The 23,010-nt window shown below is 42.1% G+C and overlaps 1 protein-coding gene across 2 annotated transcripts in view; it reads right to left on the bottom strand.

Moving 5' to 3' along the window:
* The window catches only part of MBOAT1 (membrane bound glycerophospholipid O-acyltransferase 1), a 120,677-nt gene that overhangs the window by 53,505 nt on the left and 44,162 nt on the right, over positions 1-23,010 (bottom strand). For both annotated transcript variants that reach the window (XM_082637521.1, XM_082637520.1), the window contains exons 2-4: positions 5,391-5,536; positions 4,440-4,517; positions 587-682 (exon numbers count right to left, since the gene is read on the bottom strand). In XM_082637521.1, the coding sequence (XP_082493647.1) occupies positions 587-682; positions 4,440-4,517; positions 5,391-5,536 (320 nt within the window). The remainder of the gene's footprint in view (positions 1-586; positions 683-4,439; positions 4,518-5,390; positions 5,537-23,010) is intronic.

Here is a 23,010-nt window from a genome sequence, read left to right as displayed (position 1 = left end):
CCCCTGCTATGCCAGGCATTGCCCTTCTCATCGCTAGAAGTCTGGGGGATCTGGGGAGGAGGCCAGGGCAGCCAGGGGCCACTCAACGGGCTCAGGGTAGCAGCTATTCATCAGCTAGTATGGAACAATTTTGTATTATTAACCAGTAGGAGATAAACACCAACTCTGTGTTAAGGGCCTTAGAATAGGGGTTGGCAGACTTTTCCTGTAAAGAGCAAGATTGTAAATATTTTGGCTTTTGTGGGTCATATAATTTCTGTCATAACTACTCAACTCTACCACTGTAGTGCAAAAGCAGCCAGAGACAACACATAAATGAGTAAGTGCCTGGGTATGTTCCAGTGTAACTACAAAAACAGGTGGCCGGACAGATATAGCCCATGGGCCATAGCAGAGCTCACCGTCCCACAGAGCAATCAAATCTTCAACCGCAACCTCATTAGCACAGTCTTACCAACCGATTTAATGAGCTGCCGATGACTCTTACGTGCATACTTGATCTTTACAGACCCCAAGGGACCGAGTCAAGGGACTCAGCAGTCAAGGGGCTGCTGGACTGAGTCAGCACACAAATTAAGATACTCACCCAGAAAAGTCTGTAGTGAGAATGCCATAGTGGAAGATGTATATTCGGCTGATGTGGCATATCGTAAGGTAGCCCATTGCTACAAAAAAGGAGTATCTGGAACCAAAAACACGGAGGATCAGATTGTTGCGCACCCACTCAATCAACTTTCTCTTCTTTCTCTCCCTCACCCTCCACATGCAATTAGTCACAAAGTCCTATGTGGTCCATCTCCATCCCAGCCCATCCCCTCTCCTCACTTTCACACCCACTGCTCTGAGCCCTTCATCTTTTCTCACCTGGACCACTGCAGTAGTTCTCAACTATGGCAGTGTAATGGAATCACCTGGGGAGCACCGGGCCCCACCCCCAGATACCCTGATTTCATTGGGATGGGGTGCACCTAGCAGGTATAATTCCAACGTGCAGCCAGAGCTGGGAACCGCTGGCCTGTAAGGTCCTTCAGTCAGATTCTCCTCTTCACAAACCATCCTGTTTACACAACGATCTTCCTAAAATACAAACCATCATCATACGGCCAACCACTCCCTTCCCAAAACAATTTGTTCTCTTGGCTTTCATTCTCCCTGTTTCCTTCCCAGCTCTCTGGTCAATTCTTCCAAGGCTCTTGCTCAGCTCGTCTTCCTCAATCTACTCCTTAGGTGTTAGCATTCCCAGTGCTCTGCTTAGGACCCTCCCTACTGATGCCTGAGGCTTCAATTACCACCTACTCATGTTCACTCCCTGGCCTCCTTCAGACACTGGTCCTGACCATCCTATAGTATAAACCCCCAATGCACGCACACACACGCACACACACACACACGCCATTCAGAACATTCATCAACTTGTACATCTAAAGATAGGTGATAATCTGATGAACTACAGTCTCCGTTACAAGCCTGAAAGCTCCATGAAAGCAAGGATGGCCATGTGTGTTTCATTCACCACTGTGTGCTGAGTGAACCTACTGTGTGTTGAGTGAACAAACAATAAATGAATGTTACTGGTCTTAAAAGTCTCCAGTGGATCCCACTATCTAATCACTTTAAAACTCCTGAACACAGCATCCAAGGTGATTCGCATGCTAAGCTCTACCTTTCCTTCTGGACTCATCTCCAGCCATGTTCCATGTCCACCCTGTGTTAAACCACAGGGGACTGCTCCCTTTCCACAACTACATCCTGCATTTTCAGGCCAGGAATCTTTCTCCTTCCTCTGCCTGCAACTCCTTGCTCCCTCCCCTATGGTCTATCTGGAAACCAACTATCAGATAAGGCTCAGCTCCAATGTCACCTGGCATAGTCTTGTTCTATCCATCCCACCCCCACTCCCAACACAATTCGCTGCTCCACTGCCTGTATTTCTCTAGTGCTACATGCTAACATATATAATTATAATGTTAAAATCATATGTATGGATCTGTTTCCCCATCTCTGAGCTTTCATTTTTCTCCATCTCAGGAAAAAAAATCTGTATCCTATAGAGTTGTCCTAGAAAGAATATATTAGCAATAATGATAGGAAATATTAAATGTAATAGTATATTAAGTGATATACTAAATAAGAGTCTATAGATCAAAATAATGAAACATAATATATTTACGAGTGCTCAGCCTAGCACCTGGCACCAAGCAAGTACTCCAAAATTGGTAACTGCATCACCAAGTTCCCACATGAGGCCTTCCATCCCAGGAGATATTATATTCTGTTCCAGTTGGTTCATATGAGGTAAGTGACTACCTGTGATCTCTGCCCAACAGAGTGGCTTGGGAAGGAAACAGAAATGGTACCCCAAGAACTCTCTAGATAAATCCTGAATAACAACAATCAGTCCTGAAATGGGTTAGTTCCACATAGCTGCAAATATTAACTGTCCCCTCCTATTCCCAGCTATGCATAGGACAGGGCTCATAACTTGGTGAAAGGAAGAGGAAAACAATTCACAAAGAACCCAGAAATCCTGGTCTTGAAGAGACCTTAAGCTCAAACCACCACAAACCCTACATTTCGTAGGCAGGAAACCTGACATGCAAAGAAGCTGCCTGGCTTTTCCAAACCCACACTGCTGGAAAGAGCCAGGTTTCCTGACTCTAGCTTCGTGTTCTTTCCCAGCGGCAATAGGAAACAACTTCCATCCATGGGGAAATGTGAACCACTCCCTATTTCTGCAGTATTGGCAACCACACAAGCAAAGAAAGAGGGGAAGAACTTGTTCTGGCATTTTTTCTTTTCGGTCTTATGACATGGCTCTCTGCTACCACAACATGATTTTGGGGAAACTGTCAGAGCCTGTCTGTAAAGTCTCTGCCAAAGCTGGAAGATTCCACTCCTGGCCGGAGACTAACACAGAGGACCTGGAAATGCAGCCTGACCCTCTGCAAAACAGACTGCACCTCACCAACATCACACGAGTGTGGGGAAAGCTGACAAATTACAACTGGTAGGGTAGCTGGAAACGTGCTCTAGAGATGCAACAACTCTTTTATAAATCATTTAATTGCTTCCAACATCAAGTGCAGGAAAAGCCAGGCATCTTTACCTCCCAGTGAAAAAAGCATTTTATCATAATATGAAGCATTTCCAAAACCCATTCGTACCAAAGTACAGAAATACGGATTTCCTATTTCCCTTCTGAAGGAATGACTCTATCCCCTTCAAGGAGGGCACTTAGAAGAGAGATGATTAGAATTCAAATTTCCAGAGCTCCTTTAAATACAAAGTTGAATGACTATCCAAGTTAAAAGCGGGCAAAAATATTGTCCCTTACAAATCAGAAATTTATTGGAAGTAATTACAAGATTATACACTCAAAAATTAAATTACAGTGCTTTTAAGAAGGAAAACGATTGTGCTAATAGTCTTATTAATCAAAGAACTTTCCGAGGCTGAAATAAGGCATCTGCTTTTTAAGAGGAGCCATCAGGAAGGAAGCCATAGAAGGGTGAAGCTCTTTTCAAGTATATTCAGTCATTCCATAAATATTTATTGAGCCTTTATTTGTGCCAGGTATTGTTCTAGGCTCTGAGGCTATAACAGTGAACAGGAGAGAAAAGTCTTTGTTCCCACAGAGCTTCCATTCCAGTGTTACTGAGGCTGAATGAATTCTGAGGTTTCACAAAGACCATGGGAAACAGAGACAGTGCAAAACAGCTCTTCCAGGTATCTCCCTGGATTGTTCAAGCGTGTAGCCTTCAAGGGAGAATTAAATTACTTCTGCACTTTGAAGTCAAAATAGCATAGTAAGAATATTTCTTCCTTTTTTTTAAACACTTATTGGACATATGTAAAGTATACAAAATTTTGACCTATTTCATACTCAGAAAACCTCAGCCAAGTTCAAGATAACAGACATATCCATCACCCCCCAGGTTGCTTCATGCCTCTTGTGGTTCCTTTCACATCTCCCTGAGCCATCTCACCCCTGGTTACCTCTGATCTGATTTCTGTCACTACAGATTAGCTTACATTTTTGAGAACAGAATTTGTGGGTCCTTCTTCATTCAGCATGTGGATTTTGAGATTCATCCATGGCACTGTGTGTAGCAATCATTCATTCTTTTCTATTGCTGAGCAGTATTCCATAGTCTGACCATCTGGGTTGCTTCCAGGTTGGTGCTATCACACATGAGGCTGCCTAATTCTGACAAACTCTCTTTCACCTGAGTCCCAATTCACATCACACTTTTTTTTTTCCGTAAAGCTTTCTCTGAAGACTCCCAGCATTTAAGGTTTCCCATCCCTCCTTTCTGATATCCCAGAGCACTTAGGATACGCCACATGTGGCAGATGGGGAGGGCATCCCTTCATCCTAGAAATATATTCCAAAGATCATGAAAAGCCTCACCTTGCATTGCTCATTCCCAGGGTCTTACCTGTGAATATTGGATGCGCTTGCAGTGACCATGATTCCATAGCACATTAACACCAGCACAAAAAGATGCACAGAGTACCTGTAGGCCATCATGGGGAGGAAAGAGAAACACAGAATTTATTTCATATGAACATACCTCTTGGCCACCCATACTGCACCTCCACCTCCACTCCCACAAAAAAGCAAGTGATCAGTTACCCCATGTTTATGTAGGAGGAAATAAATGAAGTATTTTCGTTCTATGTGATTAAGATACTGTAGGACACTAGGAAGACATGACATAGTCTGCCAACTGCAGTGAAGAGAGTTCTTTCTTTCAATTTTAAAGTATCAAGACCACAACTGAGCTGCCCCAGATACCAAAATACTCATCATCCTTTCTCAAATTTTCATTGAAGGAGGAAGAGCCATAATCTACTACCTTGAACAAAGTCACAAATTCCCTTAAGCTGTACTTCTAGAAATGTTCATTCCTCAAGAAGTACCCCTCCCAGGGGATTTGCCCAGCTTTCCTAGTAGAGAACGTCTTAGACCACAGGCTTTCTCTGTTAAAGAATGACACATGCCCTAACACCAGCACGAAGACTACTGTTCTACTCTAAATGCAGGATTAACGCCAGTATCTCTAGCAGTGATGCAAGAAAAACACCAATATCTACAACAGTTAGGAAAGGTCCCTCGTTGGGAAAATTAAACCTTAGAACATTCCATTTACATGACCCAGGGTGAGATCAGCAGAAGTCTAATTTTAAGAAAAATTCACTGAATTGATTTCTAATAGAGTCCGTTTACTCCTTCCAGTTTCTTACAGTAAATGGAGATTTCTCAACATCCCCAACATTTTACAATACGAGTAAATACCTTTTTTTTTTTTCTTACTGCCTGGGAAATGCCAAGAATATCGCTACAAAACCACATGATAAATATTAGAATTCAGGAGGCTCATACTCACCAGCCAAAACAAAAGATGACAAAATAGATGCCAAAAGTGGTGGCAAATGCATGTCGGACATCAGGACTGGTTTTACCAGGACTCAAGTAGCTGCGGAACCAGAAAGCAGCAAACAAAGCAAAGAGCTGGCATGCCACAAAATTCACCTGTATGGGAAAAAGAAGAGAGAATCGAGACTTTTACTGTTTGGCCTGTGTGTGAGTTTTCCCTACTTCTTTCAGATTCTACGTCAAGGTGCGTCTCAGACTTGGATGTTTTCCTCGGTAGAGCATTTGTTTGGAGGAGGTGCGAGAGATTGAAAAGATAACCATACCCTCATCTGGTATAAGAAGTGACAAACCCAAAACTTTCTTCTCCAATCTCTGAGACTAGCCAAAGCTGCCTTCCCACCAACAAACCGGAGACTTTCTATTGGAAGGGGCCTTATCAGACTGTGAGATCACTTTGCTGGGTGATTTCCCCTCCTCCACCACCCAGCATTATGTTCTTCTTGAGATGCAGATGAATCAAATCCATGAGGCTTCCCTCATTGGTACATCAGAAAACAAATGCTTCTCCAAAACAATCATCAGCTGTTTTCTGAGTCTAATTTTTCTCATTTTAAATGAACATGAAATAAGCAAGAACATTGCTCAAATCCAAGGTGCACCACTAAAGACCCACAAAGTAAGAACCAGCCCTGAATTGAACTTTCAACACCAAAACTATCCAGTTATGCAAAACAGTCACCATATCTCCTTAGAAAAATCTCAGTGATCTCTCAAAAATATTTTACCTAAAAGGAACTATAAAATAATTCCCCAATACCCTTAGAAAAGATCAGCTGATTTAACACAAAACCAAAATACATTAAGTGGTTTAACCATTAATTAACATTGGAAAAGCAGTTTAAGCTTTTCAGAGTATTCAGAATGAAAACTTCGGTATCAATTTGCTTTTAGAACGGATGGAGGATATGAGTATCTGAATAAACCCTCAACTTCAGCCTCAACAGTTTTTCATGCTACAAAAAACTGTGGCTGTTAGTGAAATTCATCAGGGTTATGCTCCAAGGTAGGGCTGGAAGTAGCCAATGTCAGCTCCACCCAAGCTCATTTGTTTTCCCAATAACAAGAATACTTTAAACTCCTAATAATTCATAGAAAATAACATTTTCAGAGAATTTCTTGTTTTTAAAATTGACTGTGCTGAGTTTCCCCTATATTTGGAGATCACCCTTCACCAGTCTTTCCAAAACTTATTCCTACTACTGCTCATGCTCAATTTCTACCTTGAAAGACAGGAGGTGAGCTGGGATCCTATCCTGCACGATGTGGCCATATCTCTCTTTTTTTTTTTTTTGCTGTACGCGGGCCTCTCACTGTTGTGGCCTCTCCCATTGCGGAGCACAGGCTCCAGACGCGCAGGCTCAGTGGCCATGGCTCACGGGCCCAGCCACTCTGCGGCATGTGGGATCCTCCCGGACCAGGGCACGAACGCGTGTCCCCTGCATCGGCAGGCGGACTCCCAACCACTGCGCCACCAGGGAAGCCCGGCCATATCTCTTTATAGCCTAAATGCACAACCAACAACACACACACACACACACACACACACACACACACACAAATAGAAAAGTAACTGTCTTAGCAAGGTTCAGAATGTAAAGGAATTGGCAACTAGAAAGTCAAAGTTACGCTTATTTGTAGACGATCAGTCACACATTCTTTCATTCTCTCAGCCTGCAGACCAGCCCACAGTGAGAGCAGAACATAGTTACTCAGAAGAGCAAGCAAGGGGAAATTTGCTCCATTCTTTTTGGCTGGCCAGTAATTATTGAGCATCCTTGTGCATGAAGAATGGTTCAGGGGCTAGAGCAGCAGTTCTCAAAAGTATGGTCCCCAGACCAGCAGGAGTAGCATCACCTGGAAACTTGTTAGAAGTGCACACTCTCCGGCCCTACCCAGACCTACTAAATGAGACATTCCCAGAGTGGGCCCAGCAATCTGTGTTTTATCAGATCCCCCAAGTGATTGTGATGCACACTCAAGTTTGAGAGCCAATAGGACAGAGGAGAAAAAAGGCATGATCCCTGCCTTCAGGAGTTTATAATCTAACTGGCAAGAGAACACAAATAACCTACAAGTAATTGTAAAGTAACACTAACATTGTGTGCCTTTAGATCCAAAGTAAATGACAAGAAGTTCACAGTTAAGGAGGGATGAGATTCAGGCAGACAATCAGGAAAACGGTTGAAACAGGTGAAAATTGAGGGATGTTACGAACATTAAAAAATTGAAAAATAATGCCTGGGTCCTATCCTCAACGATTCTGATTTATCTGGCCTGTCACCAGGCCTTTTCAAAGTGTTCAGGGGATTCTAACATGCAGGCAGGATGGCGACCTCCTAGATTAGAAGTATAAAGAGAGAGACCTACAGAGGCACCCATTAGGAACTGGGCTTTCCCAGAATGCAAAACACAAATACAGGACAGGGAGGTTGGACCGTGCAAGCTTGAGGCAAGGATGAAGTGGAAGAGATTTAAGAGTGATCAAAGCCTGACTGCCACCACTCAGCCAACCCAGGGCTCCTCAGGGCTCCTGAGCTGGGCTGGTCGTCTTCAAGACCCCTTCAGACCTATCTCCAAGGAAGAGAGGGCCTCACTGTGGGAAAACTACATCTAATCTTGTCACCCCAGCAACTGAAAAGGAGAAAGAGAAGACTCACTTGGCCATTGAAGCCAACTGCCATTATTTAGTCATCATAATGTCATATGTAACCAACTGAATGCCCTAGTCCTGACACTGAAAAGCCAACTGGTCAGGCTTAGGTAATTCATGGATTAATTCCACAAACATTTAGTGGTTGACTCTATATGTTAGATACTGGGGACAGTGAGCAAGACATTGTCACTACCCTCAAGTCAAGAAGAGGAGCTTTACATGCTCTGGGTTTCAATTTCCTTTTATGAACTGGTCTCTAATGCCTCTTCCAGCTCTAATGGTCTCTGATTCCATACATATCTAACCAGAATCTTTTCCCTTAAGTGCTCATGGTAAATGCGCAAATGCAACACTTCAATATGGATTAAAAGCTTTCCCCTATATACAAACACAACCCACTCCCCCCGCCTCTTCCCAGGATTAAGTCACAGATGGCTAGCTAAGGGTTCAGGGCAAACTGTTCCAAGGTAAAAGTAGAAATACACAATAGCAAGACTTAGATCTAGCAGGAAGGTTCTAGTAGAATTGCTTTTCAATTACCAGAGGTACATCTTAAAAGGTACGGGCTGAACCACAAGTAGACACCACTTCACACCATTAGGATGGTAATTATTTTAAAGACAAAATAATGAGCATTGGCAAGGATGTGGAGAAATCAGAACCCTTGTGCACTGCTGGTGGGAATGTAAAATGGTGCAGCTGCCATGGAAAACAGTGGGTCTTCAAAAAATTTAAAATATAATTACATACAATCCAGCAATTCCACTCCTGAGTATATACCCAAAAGAACTGAAAGCAGGGTCTTGAAGAGATATTTGCCCACCATGTTTACAGCAGTATTAACCACAATAGCCAAAATGTGGAAACAACCCAAATGTCTATAAATAGTTGAAGGGATAAACAAAATGTGGTATATATATATACAGTGGAATATTATTCAGCCTTAAAATGGGGAATATTCTGACACATGCTACAACATGGATGAACCTTGAAGATATTATGCTAAGTGAAATCATCCAGACACAGAAGGACAAATATCTAATTCCACTTATATGAGGTACCTAGAAGAGTAAAATTCATCAAGACTGAAAGTAGAATAGTGGTTGCCAGGGATTGAGGCGTGGAGAGATGGATGGTGGTGATAGTCTCATAACAGTGTGAATGTACTTAATGCCACTGAACTGCACTATATGCTTAAAAATGGGTAAAATGGAAAATTTTACACTATGTATATTTTACTACAGTTTTTAAAAATGTACAGGCTGGAGCACAATACCGATTTCTTTGTGTTTCCTAGTTCATATCGATACTGGTAGCTGGTAGGAACTATGACCATCTCTGCAGCCAACAGTGGCTAGCTGCCGTGACAACAATTCGTATAGGAACATAATTAGATCTTTGTTCCCGTCCTCTCTAACGGACTAACAAAACTTGAGACATATTTTAAAAATATATCCCCAAATGGGTTTGAATTAATGTATGGGATCTACTTCCAAATAATCTTGAGGGGATGGGAAGAGTGGAGTGAGCATAAATCCGTGGTCCTCAGCTAGGGATGAATTGCTCCCCAGGGGACACTTTTAGTTGTCATAACCAGAAAGGGGGTGGGGGGTTGGTGCTACTGGCATCTAGTAGGTAGAGGCCAGGGATACTGCTAAACATCCTGCAAGGCACAGGGCAGCCTCCCACACAAAGAATTTTCCAGCCCAAAATGTCAGTAGTGCCAAGGTTAAGAGCTCCTGGTATAGATGAAACAAGATTGGCCATGAGCTTCAAACTGCTGAGGCTGAGTGCTGGGCACATGAAAAGTTCACTCTACTCATCTCTCCACTTTCACATATTTTTGCCCTTTTCCCTAACAAACAGGTTTTTAAAACTACACAACTCTGCAAAGCAAATCACTGGCCTGAGATGATACAGAGTTTAAACCCTAGTGATTCCAAGTAGTTGAAACCGAAGTCTCTTTAGCCACATCAGAGAAACAGCTAAGTTTCTAGTGAGGAAAAATACGTAAGTATAGAAACAAACCAAAACAATAAAGGGATGATGCCTTCCTAAACAGGAAAAGAACCACCTTTTATGAAATGATCAAACTCCCGAAAGAAGAGAACCAAATTATAACAAATGCAAGAGAAAAGGATTTCCCTTCAATAATCATCAAATTAAGTACTTGTGGCCTCCCAGCCCGTGACCAGCAATAGAACCAGCGGTTACCAGCAGAGGCAGACTGCTGGGCTGCAAGACCCAGCCTCACCACTTACTGGTTGAAGAGTTACAGAGCTCGCTCCGTCTTGGCCCCTGGTTCATGGGGTGGAGGCAGTAACAGTAGTACCACGTCTCAGGTTGTTTTGAGGGCTAAAGAAGTTAATGGAGAAAATCACTGGAAAGAGTCCTGGCACTGACAGGCACTTGCTATTAATATTATTCTATATCCACTAAGTTAACACACAAATTGTGCACAGATTAAACTCAATATGCAGTCACCACTGTTGGGCTGTTAAGAATCAGCTTCCCCAGTCTCCTCCCTGCTGCTCTTGGACTGATGCCCTTTCCCACCCATCATTCAGGCAGCTGCCTGAGTCTTACACATACCCTTTCTTCCACAGGGAGAGGCAATGCAGCCTAGGACGAAAGAGTCAACCCCTGGGTTTTCCAGTTTCTGATTAGAGTCTTCTAAACCTAAAGCAGAGGTAAATCTGAAAGTCAAAGCAGTCTCCAGAAATTTAGGAAAGCTCTCTTTTTCCTTTTTAATCCTGAAAGCTTATCTTCATAGATCAGGAGCAAAACTGAAGAATTTAAAGCATTGGAGTTTCTACCATAATCCCAGAGGGAAGAAAAGCTCTTAATGATATAAGAGCTATTTTTCGGCACAAAAGTTGATAAAGAGTTTGGCCGGGGATCTGAAGGAGGGATTCCGGGGGGCAGGACTAGCACTTGGACGTGGGGACAAAAGGGTAAAGAGCAAAGATGCTCAGACAATCGAAATGGATGGCATCCCTAGAGAAGTCTGGAGGAAGGATGCAGGTTATCACAGAAGAAGAGAGGGTGGCCCGGCTTCTCAGAAGGCAGCCCAGGGAGATGGCCAGCCCTGTACAGAAGCACTCCAGAGGACCACAAGATGGGCTCCTCTTGAGCAGAGGCCAGCAAGGTTCCAATGGCACAGGAACCCAATGCCTGCCAAGGCCACAGGGAAGGTCTGCTTCTCAGTCCCAGGTGCAGAGGGAAACAAAGCTTTACAGCCTTAAATGGGAGGTGAGCTGCCTAAAACTGGCAACTTAGCTTGAAAGGTAAATTAAGTTTAGTAGGGAGAAATTTTAAAAGTTCCATTTTTGCATATCTGTCCATGGCTGTAAATTTTAAACCCACTGTTATTACCTCTATTAGAAATGTGCACCAAATTTTTACACACAAAAAAAGTACACCTCAGTATTATTTCTAATAGCAAGAAGAAGGAACCTAAAAGTTCAAGACGCTGGTTAACATATAAAACAAAGGATGCACCTTGCACTATAATCCTTTTCAAAAGGAATATGGTAGTATTTGCTAGAATCCTTTTCAAAAGGAATATGGTAGTATTTGCTACAAGTCATACTTTTGACCAATTCCTGGAAATGTATTCATTGGATGATAAAAAGCTTAATGCTGAAAAAATGTCAAGGCATTATTTACAAGACAAAATAAAGCAAAATCTACCTACATATAGGATAATAGAGGGATAGTAATTAATGGTAAACCTGTTCAGTATAAGAGTATTAAAATGGGCATTACAAAGCACCTATAATGAAATGAAAAACATTTGCTGTAACTAATAAAAAGCAGAATATAAAACTGTATGGACATGTACAACCATGTTTTAAAAAAAACAATAATGGCATATGGAAAAAGGCAAAGATAACATGTAAAATTGAATATGGCAGTTTTATCAAGATGACAGGAATCCAGGCAAATTCTTTGTAAATTTTTTTTCAACTCATAATGTAATTTCCATAACAAATTTCTCATACATATACACACACACACAATCAGGGCACTCTAAGAAACTCACAACAATTCTTATTTAATTCTACTCTATCCTCAGGGTTGCATTTATTAGCACCTACTATACATAAAGTTTAGGGAGGAGTTATGCATAAATAGAAGTCAACTTGCAAAAAGATCCACCTTAAAGAAAAACGCCCTTTTTACAGGCAGCAAAATGTCAGGAGTAACTGTGATGTGCATGGCCGGAGAAGATGAAAATAGGCACCTTTACACTTAATAACCTCTTCACATTTAAAAGGAAAGTGTTAATTCTCGATATCACTCTACACAGTAGTCAAAGATAAGAGCCAAGTTTTTACTTTTAGTATTAGAAACTACATGAATAAATGTATTTATAAACATATTTGTTCTAGTAATGCTATATTGGATGCGCTATTTAATTTAAAAAAATCGCTTTTAAAACCTTTTCCATTTCTTAAATTTTACTATTTTGAAACAAACATGCCAAGCGGCAAGTTAATTTCAAGTTCCATTCTATTATTTAAACTCATATATGAATATTACATTCTGTCAATAGCACAGACCACTCTATTTTCATTTAAAACATGTAAATTGTATATGCATATTTCAATTGTGTATTTATAAATTTTTACGGGACAACTTTGTTACTAACTAGACCTCTAAAATTAGAAAATTATTTTGTTTTTGCCGTAGTAAAAAAATTAAAATTAAAAAAAAAAGGAAGGTGTGCCAAGTTTTTATTTTTCTACTGATGCCCTCCCTCTAGAGCAGGAAAGAAAGCTGCACTTTCATTCGTGATCTCCAACAGTACGTCCTCCACAATTAAACAATTATGTGGGCCCTTCTGCAGAAGGAAGCAGTAGCGCACAGCTGTTTTGACCCAACATAACTTGGATTCAGCAGGAGCTCAACTTTCACTGCTCTCGCAAGATTTCAAAGTCACGTCCCCAAGGGTCTGACTTCTTATTTCAACAAAGCCCAATCACACTGAGCTGCAATTTTCCAGTGTAAGTTTTCAATCTTTCTGCTCTCATGTGCTGCTAGAAAGGCATTTCTTGGGGATTTCTGTCCCGTGGCCTTCATATGCTTCCCCAAAAAACCAAACTTTGCCAGGAGCACAAAACATTGCCTTCCTCCTAATGAAGAGATGCAAGCAGGCTATTTTTTTTTTTTTTTAATGGCTGTGTCGGGTCTTCGTTGCTGCGCGCGGGCTTTCTCTAGTTGCGGCGAGCAGGGACCACGCTTCATGGCGGTGTGCGGGCCTCTCACTATCGCGGCCTCTCTTGTTGCGGAGCACAGGCTGCAGACGCGCAGGCTCAGTAGTTGTGGCTCATGGGCCCAGTTGCTCCGCGGCCTGTGGGATCCTCCCAGACCAGGGCTCGAACCCGTGTCCCCTGCATTGGCAGGCAGATTCTCAACCACTGCGCCACCAGGGAAGCCCCCAAGCAGGCTATTTTTAACAAACAGCAAAGATTAACAGTCCAAAATGATTTCCCTGCTACAGTGATTTACCAGAGGTTCACCAATGAGACCGAGGCAACTGTCCAGGCCTGGAATGCTCTTCTCAGCAACGCTGCCTTATATGTTCCCAGACAAAACCAATCTAATTAAGCAATTCCTTATTTAAAGGCGGGCTGTCCCTCCTCCACAAAGAGTGCTTTTTGTGCACCGCCTCCTACAAATGCGTGTGGCCCAGGAAAGTCTGAAAAATGCTATTCCCTTCTGTACCACAGAACAGAAAGCGGCTGTCCCATAGTCTTTAGCTACTTTGCACTTTCAAAGACATCCTTGTTATACTTTAAATCTAAACTCCTTGGAATGTCAGCAAGAAATGCTTTTAAATCTGTAATAAGCCAGTGTTTTCCAAGCTTGTAGATGAACAAATATGATTTAAGACTGATAATCAATGTGTGTAATGTATAACCACACAGACTTCTAGTTGATATTCTGTCTCATCATAACAATAAACGTGCTTTTTTTTTTGAGTGCTTACCAAGTGTCGGGCACAGTGATAAACTTTACATACATGATGTAATTTCAGCTTCACAACTTTATGAAGTCGCTTACTCCCACTTTACACAGTAGGAGAAGGAAAAACAAAGGCTGAATTCACAAAGCTAGTGAGTGACACAGCCAGGGTTTAAAACCTGGCCTGAGCCCTCACTCATTACACCGTACTGCTTCCCCTCAACTTCAAACATTCTCCCCAGAAATACTGTCACTCAGGGAGAATTTAGTAGCTGCCTGGATTTCCTCAGGCTGCCATATCAAGGTACCACCGATGGGGGGGGCCTTAAACAACAGAACTTTATTGGAGGCTCTGAATTCAACATGTCGGCAGGGTTGTTCTCTTCTGAGGCCTCTCTCCTTGCCTTGTAGACAGCTGTCTTCTCCCTCCCAGAGGGTCTTCCCTCTGTCCGTGTCTGTGACCAAATTCCTCTTTTTTATAAGGACATCCGTCATTGGATTAGGACGTACCCAAATGACCTCATTTAACTTAGGTACCTCTTTAAAGACACTATCTCCAAATACTGTCATGTTCTGAGATACTGGGGGTTAGGACTTCAATATTTGGATTTTGCAGGAACACAGTTCAACCTCTAACACTTCCCAATAAAAATCCTCTACTCAAAGGCATGGAATGAAACAGACCTCATTTTTCTTGCTCCTGCAGGTGGGAAGTTAGCAAGACCCAAACCAGACCGTGAGGGATGCTGTGTCTCGGCATAAGCTGGAGGCCCTTCCTTGCCTGGAGATACCTCTGTACAGGGAAGACTTGATAGAATTCAGGACTATTTGAGGAATCCTGAAAAACCTTGTCCACAAGCATGCTGTCACCCACCTCCTCTGGAGATATCATTTCGCCATTAGAATTAATTCCATTGTTAGCCAGTTAAAATATTAATAATAATAATAATAATAGCTAGTATTTAGGGTGCTTACTATATCCCAGCACTGCTCTAAGTCCTTCTGCCTGTAAGCCACAGAGAGGTTAAGAAGTTTTCCCAAAAATCACACACCTGGTAAGTGGCAACACTGGAATTTAAACTTGGGGATACTGGGTCCAGAGTCCATCTGCTCAGCCACCCCAGAATGATTCAAATAGTTCAATCTTCTCATGTAATTCCAACATCTCATTTTCCGGGCAAGGAAAGTGGAGCCTGGAGATGCCCACTCACTCAGCCTGGGTCACACACAGTCACTGAGAATCAGACTGGGACAAGAACTAAGGAGGCCAGCACAACTTCCCAAAATTCCCCACCAGCCTTAGGTGCGGGATGGAAATAAAACAGGGTGCAGGGGGTCAGACAGGCCCATCTAGAAATAAGTTCTGAGTAAGGATCCCTGGACTGCCAAAGCGGGGAGGGGAAACAGGTTGCTGTAGAAAACACCACTGAACAAACACATGCAACGTCTGAGGATGACTTTATAATCTTTTCTTTTTTTTATTGAGATACAACTGACATATAACATTATATTAGTTTCAGGTGTACAACATAATGATTTGACATTTGCATGTATTGTAAATGATCAATACAGTAATTCTAGTTAACAGCCATCACCACACACAGTTACAACTTTTTTTTCTTGTGATGAGAAATTTTAAGATCTATCTCATAGTTACTGTACAACACAGGGAACAATATTCAATATCCTGTAACAACCTATAATGGAACAGTAATCTGAAAAAAATATATATATATGGTAGCAACTTTCAAATATACATTTCATTTTCTTATAAAATTAATAATTGCTCATTTGAACAACTGAACAAATACAGAGATGTTCAGGGTAAAAGCTCAGTTTCCCCATTGCCAACCTTCCACACACACTCTCCACCATTCTTCTTAGCAAACTACAGTATGTTTTTAGATACTTTTTTCTATTTGAAAAAATATACCCATATACACGGTTTCTCCTTTGAATATAATCACGGGATAAAAATTACCTGCAACTCAATTTTTCACTAACAAAATATCATAGATATCTTCCCAAGTCTGCTCACATTGAGCTAGTTTATACTTTAAAAAGTAAAAACCTGCATGATATTCCAAAATACGTGTTGGGGGAGAGGGGAACACTCCCCACTTCGTAGATTTCCATAAGGACAAAATAATTTCCACTCCATTCCCTAGGAGGGAAAATACAAAAGGAGAATTTCCATCTTCTGTCCATCCTGACCCCTTGCTTCCTCCTCCCCAGGGAAGGAAGAATGACTTAGCCAACTGGTGAATCGCAGAGGAGACACTGGGCACGCCTGGTTCAGCCCCCTGGGACTTCTGTCTTTGGGGGCCAGTCTGCATTTAAACAAGGACATTCTCTGCTCTGTGCTCCCTGCCCTGATGCCCTTCTCCCATGAGTACCAGTAGCTGGGGGCATAAGTCTTTCTCATTCAAGGGTAAAGAAACAGGAAACTTTTGGTCCATCAGCTTTATCACTACTAAAGATAATATTTTGATCTCCCTCTGGCTGTCTCTTGGGTCTTATTTCCTAACGGGTTCCACATCTAGGAGAGGAAGAAAAGGGTTTTGTTGATTAGTTTCCCCAAACGCCAATATTATGTATGTGATATAATTTATGCAAGCATCCTCCAACTGCCAAGTGGTTTCCAGTTTGGGACCATTACAAATAGCACCATTAAAAGAAAAAAAATCCTTGTACATACATCCTTATGTACTGGTGATGTTATGTCTCTAAGATAAATTCCTAGGAGTTTGATCAAACAGAATATTTATTTAAAATTTCAATAAATATGACCAGGTTACTTTCTCTAAAAGTTTAAGCAGTTTTGTAATAACTGCAGGCCCTCCCGCCAGCTACATATGAGTATGTGCCCTTTCCCCACACCCTTGCCTGCAGCAGATGCTATGAATCTGTTTAATCTTTCCGATCAGGTAGAGAACTGGTAGTATATTAATTTCAATTTGCATTTTCCTGACTACTGGTTGAGCATCTTTTCATTATTGGCCTTTGGCCAATGAATTTATTAGCCACTGGATTAACATTTTCATTATAGTAAAAAGGGAGTGATGCAGATCAATTAAGCACTCAGATTTAATCAATAGTCCAGGGTCCCTCAGTATCTGTGGGGATTGGTTCTAAGACCCTAGCAGATACCAAAATCTGTGGACTGTTGGCCCTCCTTATCCTCAGGTTCTATCCACGGGTTCAACCAACTTCAGATCCACAGGCAAAGGAGGGCACACAGTAATGAGAGCCAGCAGAGCATAGACGTAAGAGTACAGGCTCTGGAGCCAGACTACGGAGGACTGAATCCCACCCTAACTCACCTCCTAGCTGTACAGCTTTAGCTAGTTATCTAACCTGTACTCCAATTCTTCTGTAAAATGAGGATAATAATACAGCTACCCTCATAGAATTAAATGAGTTAATACATGTAAAGTGATGAGCACGGTGCCTGTCCAGCATGAAATGCTCAAAGTGTGCTGAATATTATCTTTTTTTCCCCATCAAGCTGTTTACCCAAGACAGTAACAAGAAGAAAAGCTCAAATGTACTCATTAGAGTTGATCAATTTCTCTGCACATCCTTTAGTAAAAAGCATATAAATGATGAACGCCCCCCCATCACTTATGGCCTACCAAATGCATAAGAAGCTCCTATATAGTCAGCAGCTGTCCTAAATGTAAAAATGCAATTAGTCCATCTTCTCTCCCAAGTGAGCTTCAACTGAATACTTTGAAGAGGCCACATTCATTACTCTAACATTTTTTTTAAATCTCCTTATTATTTAGAAGTTCTTAGACATTACCGATCTGAAATAGTAGAATTAATCAATAAACATAAGCCCAACTGGAATGGAGCATGAATCAATTACACTATGATACTATAGTGTCATCTTATAAAAAAAGTAACTAGATACACACACACGCACACGCGCACACACACACTGTATTTGGTTATTTCATGTCCCTAGGGAGGCAGTATGTACAAATATCATCAGTGTTTCCCCAGTGGGTAAAATGGAGGGTTAAATAAGGTTTATTTAACGAAAGAGAGGAAAACAGACTCCCAAGTCACCTCTTTCCCCAACAACCTATCACTGCCTCGTAAACAAAAAACCTGACCTGAACAATTTCTTTCCTGGTGGACTTAAGTAAAAACTTTACCACTCCAGGGCTTCCCTGGTGGCGCAGTGGTTGAGAGTCCGCCTGCCGATGCAGGGGACAGAGGTTCGTGCCCCGGTCTGGGAAAATCCCACATGCCACGGAGCGGCTGGGCCCGTGAGCCATGGCTGCTGAGCCTGCGCGTCTGGAGCCTGTGCTCCACAACGGCAGAGGCCACAGCAGTGAGAGGCCCGCGTACAGAAAAAAAAAAAAAAAACAAAAAAACAACTTTACCACTCCAAAGAAAGTGCCTTCCACAGATGGATCTGCTTTCCCATCACCCATAATACTGCTTACTATTTAAGATGTTACTGTGAGTGAGATCTCTGGGGACAAGGGAAAATGCAGAACCAGGATTATATTTTCTTATGCAACACCCTAGGGTGTGACCAATTATCTCAGACTGTTATGAAACTCTCAAAAGTCTCAACACAGAATTAATTTTAATTCAGTTTTAAGTTGAAAATAAAACATATCATCTTTTAGCTTTTATAAAACAGAGCTCTTGTGGAGCCAGACGGGATGCAACACAACGCCACAATTCCAAGAGTACACAGACCCAAGGCCTAGTGGCCATTGTACAACCAGGGAACATCAAAATAGGAATATCTGTGATTCTGCCTGTCCCTAACTACTAAGCTATTTCCAGTTTCTATTATGTAATCACCTTCTCTAAAATATGTTTATAATAAAAGGGAAACTCCAATTTGGACCACGAGTCAAAGGAACCGTGCATCCCTTTTTAAAACAAACAAATGAACAAACAAAAAACAACCTTAGCCTACTCAACAGGAAACAAGACAACCGTTTTCAAAGGCAGGAAACAAATGACCAACTACAGGTTAAAAAAAATTTTTCAAGTAGTAGGCAAACGTTTCTTTGGTGCTTATTAATTCTCCCACCTATAGAGTCATAGGGAGGGACTGGGGGAAGGATTTGTACTTTTAAAATTTAATTACAAAGAACCCCTAACATCAGACTCTATTTCTTCCCCTCCCGTTCAGGCCATAAATCACGACATCTCCCTAACACTCCAAAACAACTGCTCTGAGCAAGTCGCCAACCATCTCCTTGTTTGCCAGAGTCAATGAACCTTACCCAGTCTTTGCCTACCATGAGCTCTCAGCAACATCTGACACAGTGCATTATCCTCTGCTCTTTCTTCTTGACTCCCTGACATTCCCTTGGTTGTCTTTACCTTCTGATCACTCCTTACCCCTCTCCTTTGGGAGCTGCTCCCCTGAAGCCCACCCCTGCTAAGATGGTGCCCTCTGGGGGCCATCCCAGGCCAGCTTCGCTTCCCATGCCGAGTGATTGCCAATATACGCCAAAGGATCTCTCTTACGCCTGTGCCTCCAATTACCAGCCGATGACTTCCAGATGTTTTTCTGCAACCCAGATGTCTCTCCTAAATTCCCAGGCATACACCCCCGTGCCTACTGGAATCCTCACTTGGATAAACCACAGATGCCTAAATTTCACGAGGTCCATAACAGCTCATCATCTTCCACCTCACCTAGTCCTTTTTGCCAGGCCTCTTATCTAAGGGTGGGCCCTTCAACCATCCAATTATTCAGGCCAGAAACCAGAGAACTGTACCTCTCTCTTAAATCCCATAAATGGAATCAATCTCCTCACAATATTAATTCTACCTCCTAAGTCTCTCAAATCCCTTTGCTTCCCTCGCTACATCTACCTTAATTCAGGCCATCATTCATTTCACCTGGACAACTTCAACAGCCATTTAACTAATCTCCCAGCCTCTGACCGTGCCCACCCTTCCCTCCCCTCCTCCTCCATCCTCCTAATTGCAGCTTAGAAGTCACCTCCTACAGGAAGTCTTCCCTTCTGCTGCTCCCCAGCACCCAAGCTTCTGCGGTCACAGCACTTCTCACACTGTGTTGTAATGATCTCATTGCCTGGGCAGTAGCTTCAAGAAGGCAGAGGTCGGGTCTATCCTTTTGATCAGTGTATCCATAGAGCCTGCTATATATTGGGTTCTCAATATTGGAATGAATGAATGAGTGAATGAATGAAAGGCTCAGGAGCAAGGGAGGTTAGTCAGCACATTAGGGGGATAAGAAAAGGTAGGTAAAGGAAAGGCAGAGCAGAGAATAAGTAATAAAGGGCTCTGAAGGCCATGCTTACTCTTTATTCTGTAAGGAATACAGTTCCAGGCCTCTACTGGGCATTCAGAAAACATTTGCTAAAAAGCTGATGTGCAAAGATGGACTGTTTTGGAGCCACGGGTGACTTCATCAGAAGTGTTCTTCTTTGAGATACAGGTGTCACTTTTTAAAACGATCAATGTTATTTCATGTGCATACATTTAGAGGAAATTAATACAAGCCAAGCCCAACGATCTCTTTCCAATCTAATCCTTCCTCCCAACTTCAACAGTAAACATTACAGTTAACCCCATCGATCCAACCCCAGCAGCACTGTTAACAGTGGGGGTCCTTATACATTCTTGAACAGAAGGAAACAACAGCGAAGATAATAAATATGCTGTGGTGCCAACCGCTATGAGACACTGAGTCCTAGGAATGCCTCAATTTCCCAACACTCTACCTGCAAATCGGAGGATCTGCTGCCTTGCTTTCTCAACGTTTGCTCTTAAAACCAAACAGAACGTGAAATCAGCTTTCTTGCCTTTCCAAATCTGTAGTTAGCAAATACCATTTTCCTGTTCCAAGAAAAGTAAATTCTCAGAACTACAGTGAAAAGTCCTGCAAACACATAAATGTAAAATATGGGTGTGTATGTATACACACATATACATATATATGTATACAACACCTCGGTGTAGATCTACAGATCACCAATCGTATATTTAATAAACATTTCAGTATGATAGGATGCACTAAAACATATGGGAAAAAAGGCCAAAAGTGTAGAAATGTATGAACATGCTTTAGCTTCCTGGATGGACTCTATGAAGAAAAGGCAAGTTCTCCTCCATGTCACACAAAACTGGAATTTTGTGGTCTCTGAGTAATAGAAACTGGTATTTTCTAGACCTCTGTCCCCATACAAGAAAAAAACTTCTGAAAGTTAATCCAGGATTTAAATCTTAAAATTCCATAAAATAATCATAGAGATTCAAACCGGTTTTTAAAAGACACCACAATTGAATGGAAACATTTCATCAGAAATGATTGACTCATTTTGGAAAATACCTGAAATAAAGTCAGAATACATTTGGCTGTTCATAAGTAGGAGGACACGAAAGAGATTAAAAATTTTGTTTGACTTAGAAGAGACAGAACAGAAATCGGACAAATCTTTAAATCTGAGTATTACATGAAGAACTAGGCGGTGCCAGTAAACATTTAGGAATACTGGGTTTAAAGTACAGAGAAAGGAGAAAGTCAAAAATGTTGGGGAAGGGAAATAAACAAGAAGGGAAAAGACAAAAAGGATATGGCTTAACTGTTGCTTCTTACAAGACTGTTCTAAAACTCAGATGAGGTCCTAGAATTGGCAGAATAGTGTAAACAATTAAAACTCTAGATAAAGTCTATTTTTCGAATAGAATGTGAGGGTCTCATGGACAGAAACCTAGTGGCTTATTACTCTTTGGATCCCTGGCACCTAGCATAGTACCTGGCACATGATAAGCATTTAATCTCTGTAGAATAAATGAATGAATGAGAAAAGGCATAAAAAAGAAAGCTAAAGAAAACCTAGGAAAGAAAGGAGAAATACTAAGACAGCTACAACAGGTATCACTCAGTGGTGCCCACAACCCGTGGCTCCAAAGAATGACTCTAACTAGTTCCTCTCCCTTCTTGGCTTTACGGTAGATCACAGCTATGTGAGTAAAGGCAAAATGATACCCAGGCTTTGCTGCCTGGAAGACTGCTGACTTCTTTTCTCTCTAGAGTTGAAAAGCAAAGGTCAATCTACCCTGATGTTCTCACACTCCACCCACCCCTTCTCAATGCCCAAGGGACCCACCAGTCTAACACATCACAGTATGCACCAGGCCGGGGTGGGGGGGAGCAGCTCTCTCTCCATCCTGTGGACCAAGCTCCACAGGCTACCTGTCCCAGTAAGCTGGGGCCAGCCACTTACTGGGGCCTCTGCAGACTCAAATGAAAAACGGGACTAATAATAACCATCAGGACTTCTGCAGAGATTTGCATGTTTTACAAGACACAAAGGGTTTGAAGGAACCTCGGAAATGATAGCACAGTAACTCAACAAATCTGCGATGGTATTAACTGCAATGCGTGTGGTGTCCTCCAGATCCATCGCGGTCCAAGAAAGACGTGTGTGTGTGTGTGTGTGCGCGTGTGTACGCATATACACAATGTACGTGGATGTCAGTGGACCACCTCTTCCAGGTGCTAAGGACTTGTTCTTAGATAAAAACTGAGCCTCATAACACGGTTCAGGCTGTTTAGTATGCTCGAAAGAGGAAAATTACAACATCTGAGGGAGAAATGGGGAAAAAAAAAGTATCACGTGTCCAGGTGCCCAGGCCACCAATCTATAGAAGGGTGTGTCGCACGGCCACACCGGTCACCTCCAGGCGGCCCCTCCTGGTGTCACGCACAGCACCAGGTGCCCTGCTGTGTACAACACTGGGGGGTCAAGTGTACTTGAAAACAGTTCCACTCATGGGATCCACGTTGAATAAAAATAATACCAAGTAGCCAATTATGGAGAGGAATTTTCAAAGCAAAAAGTTAGTTACTATTTTTAAATTCCTTCAATTTCTATTTTCATGTCTGACATGATGGGGACACACCAGAAGAGGGGCAGTGACATCCACGAGAGGC

This window comes from Mesoplodon mirus, assembly GCF_964341445.2.
Source record: "Mesoplodon mirus genome assembly, chromosome: 12".
NCBI lineage: Eukaryota > Metazoa > Chordata > Mammalia > Artiodactyla > Ziphiidae > Mesoplodon > Mesoplodon mirus.
Note: the sequence above shows the minus strand (reverse complement) of the source record. Positions and strands in the feature narration are given on the sequence as shown.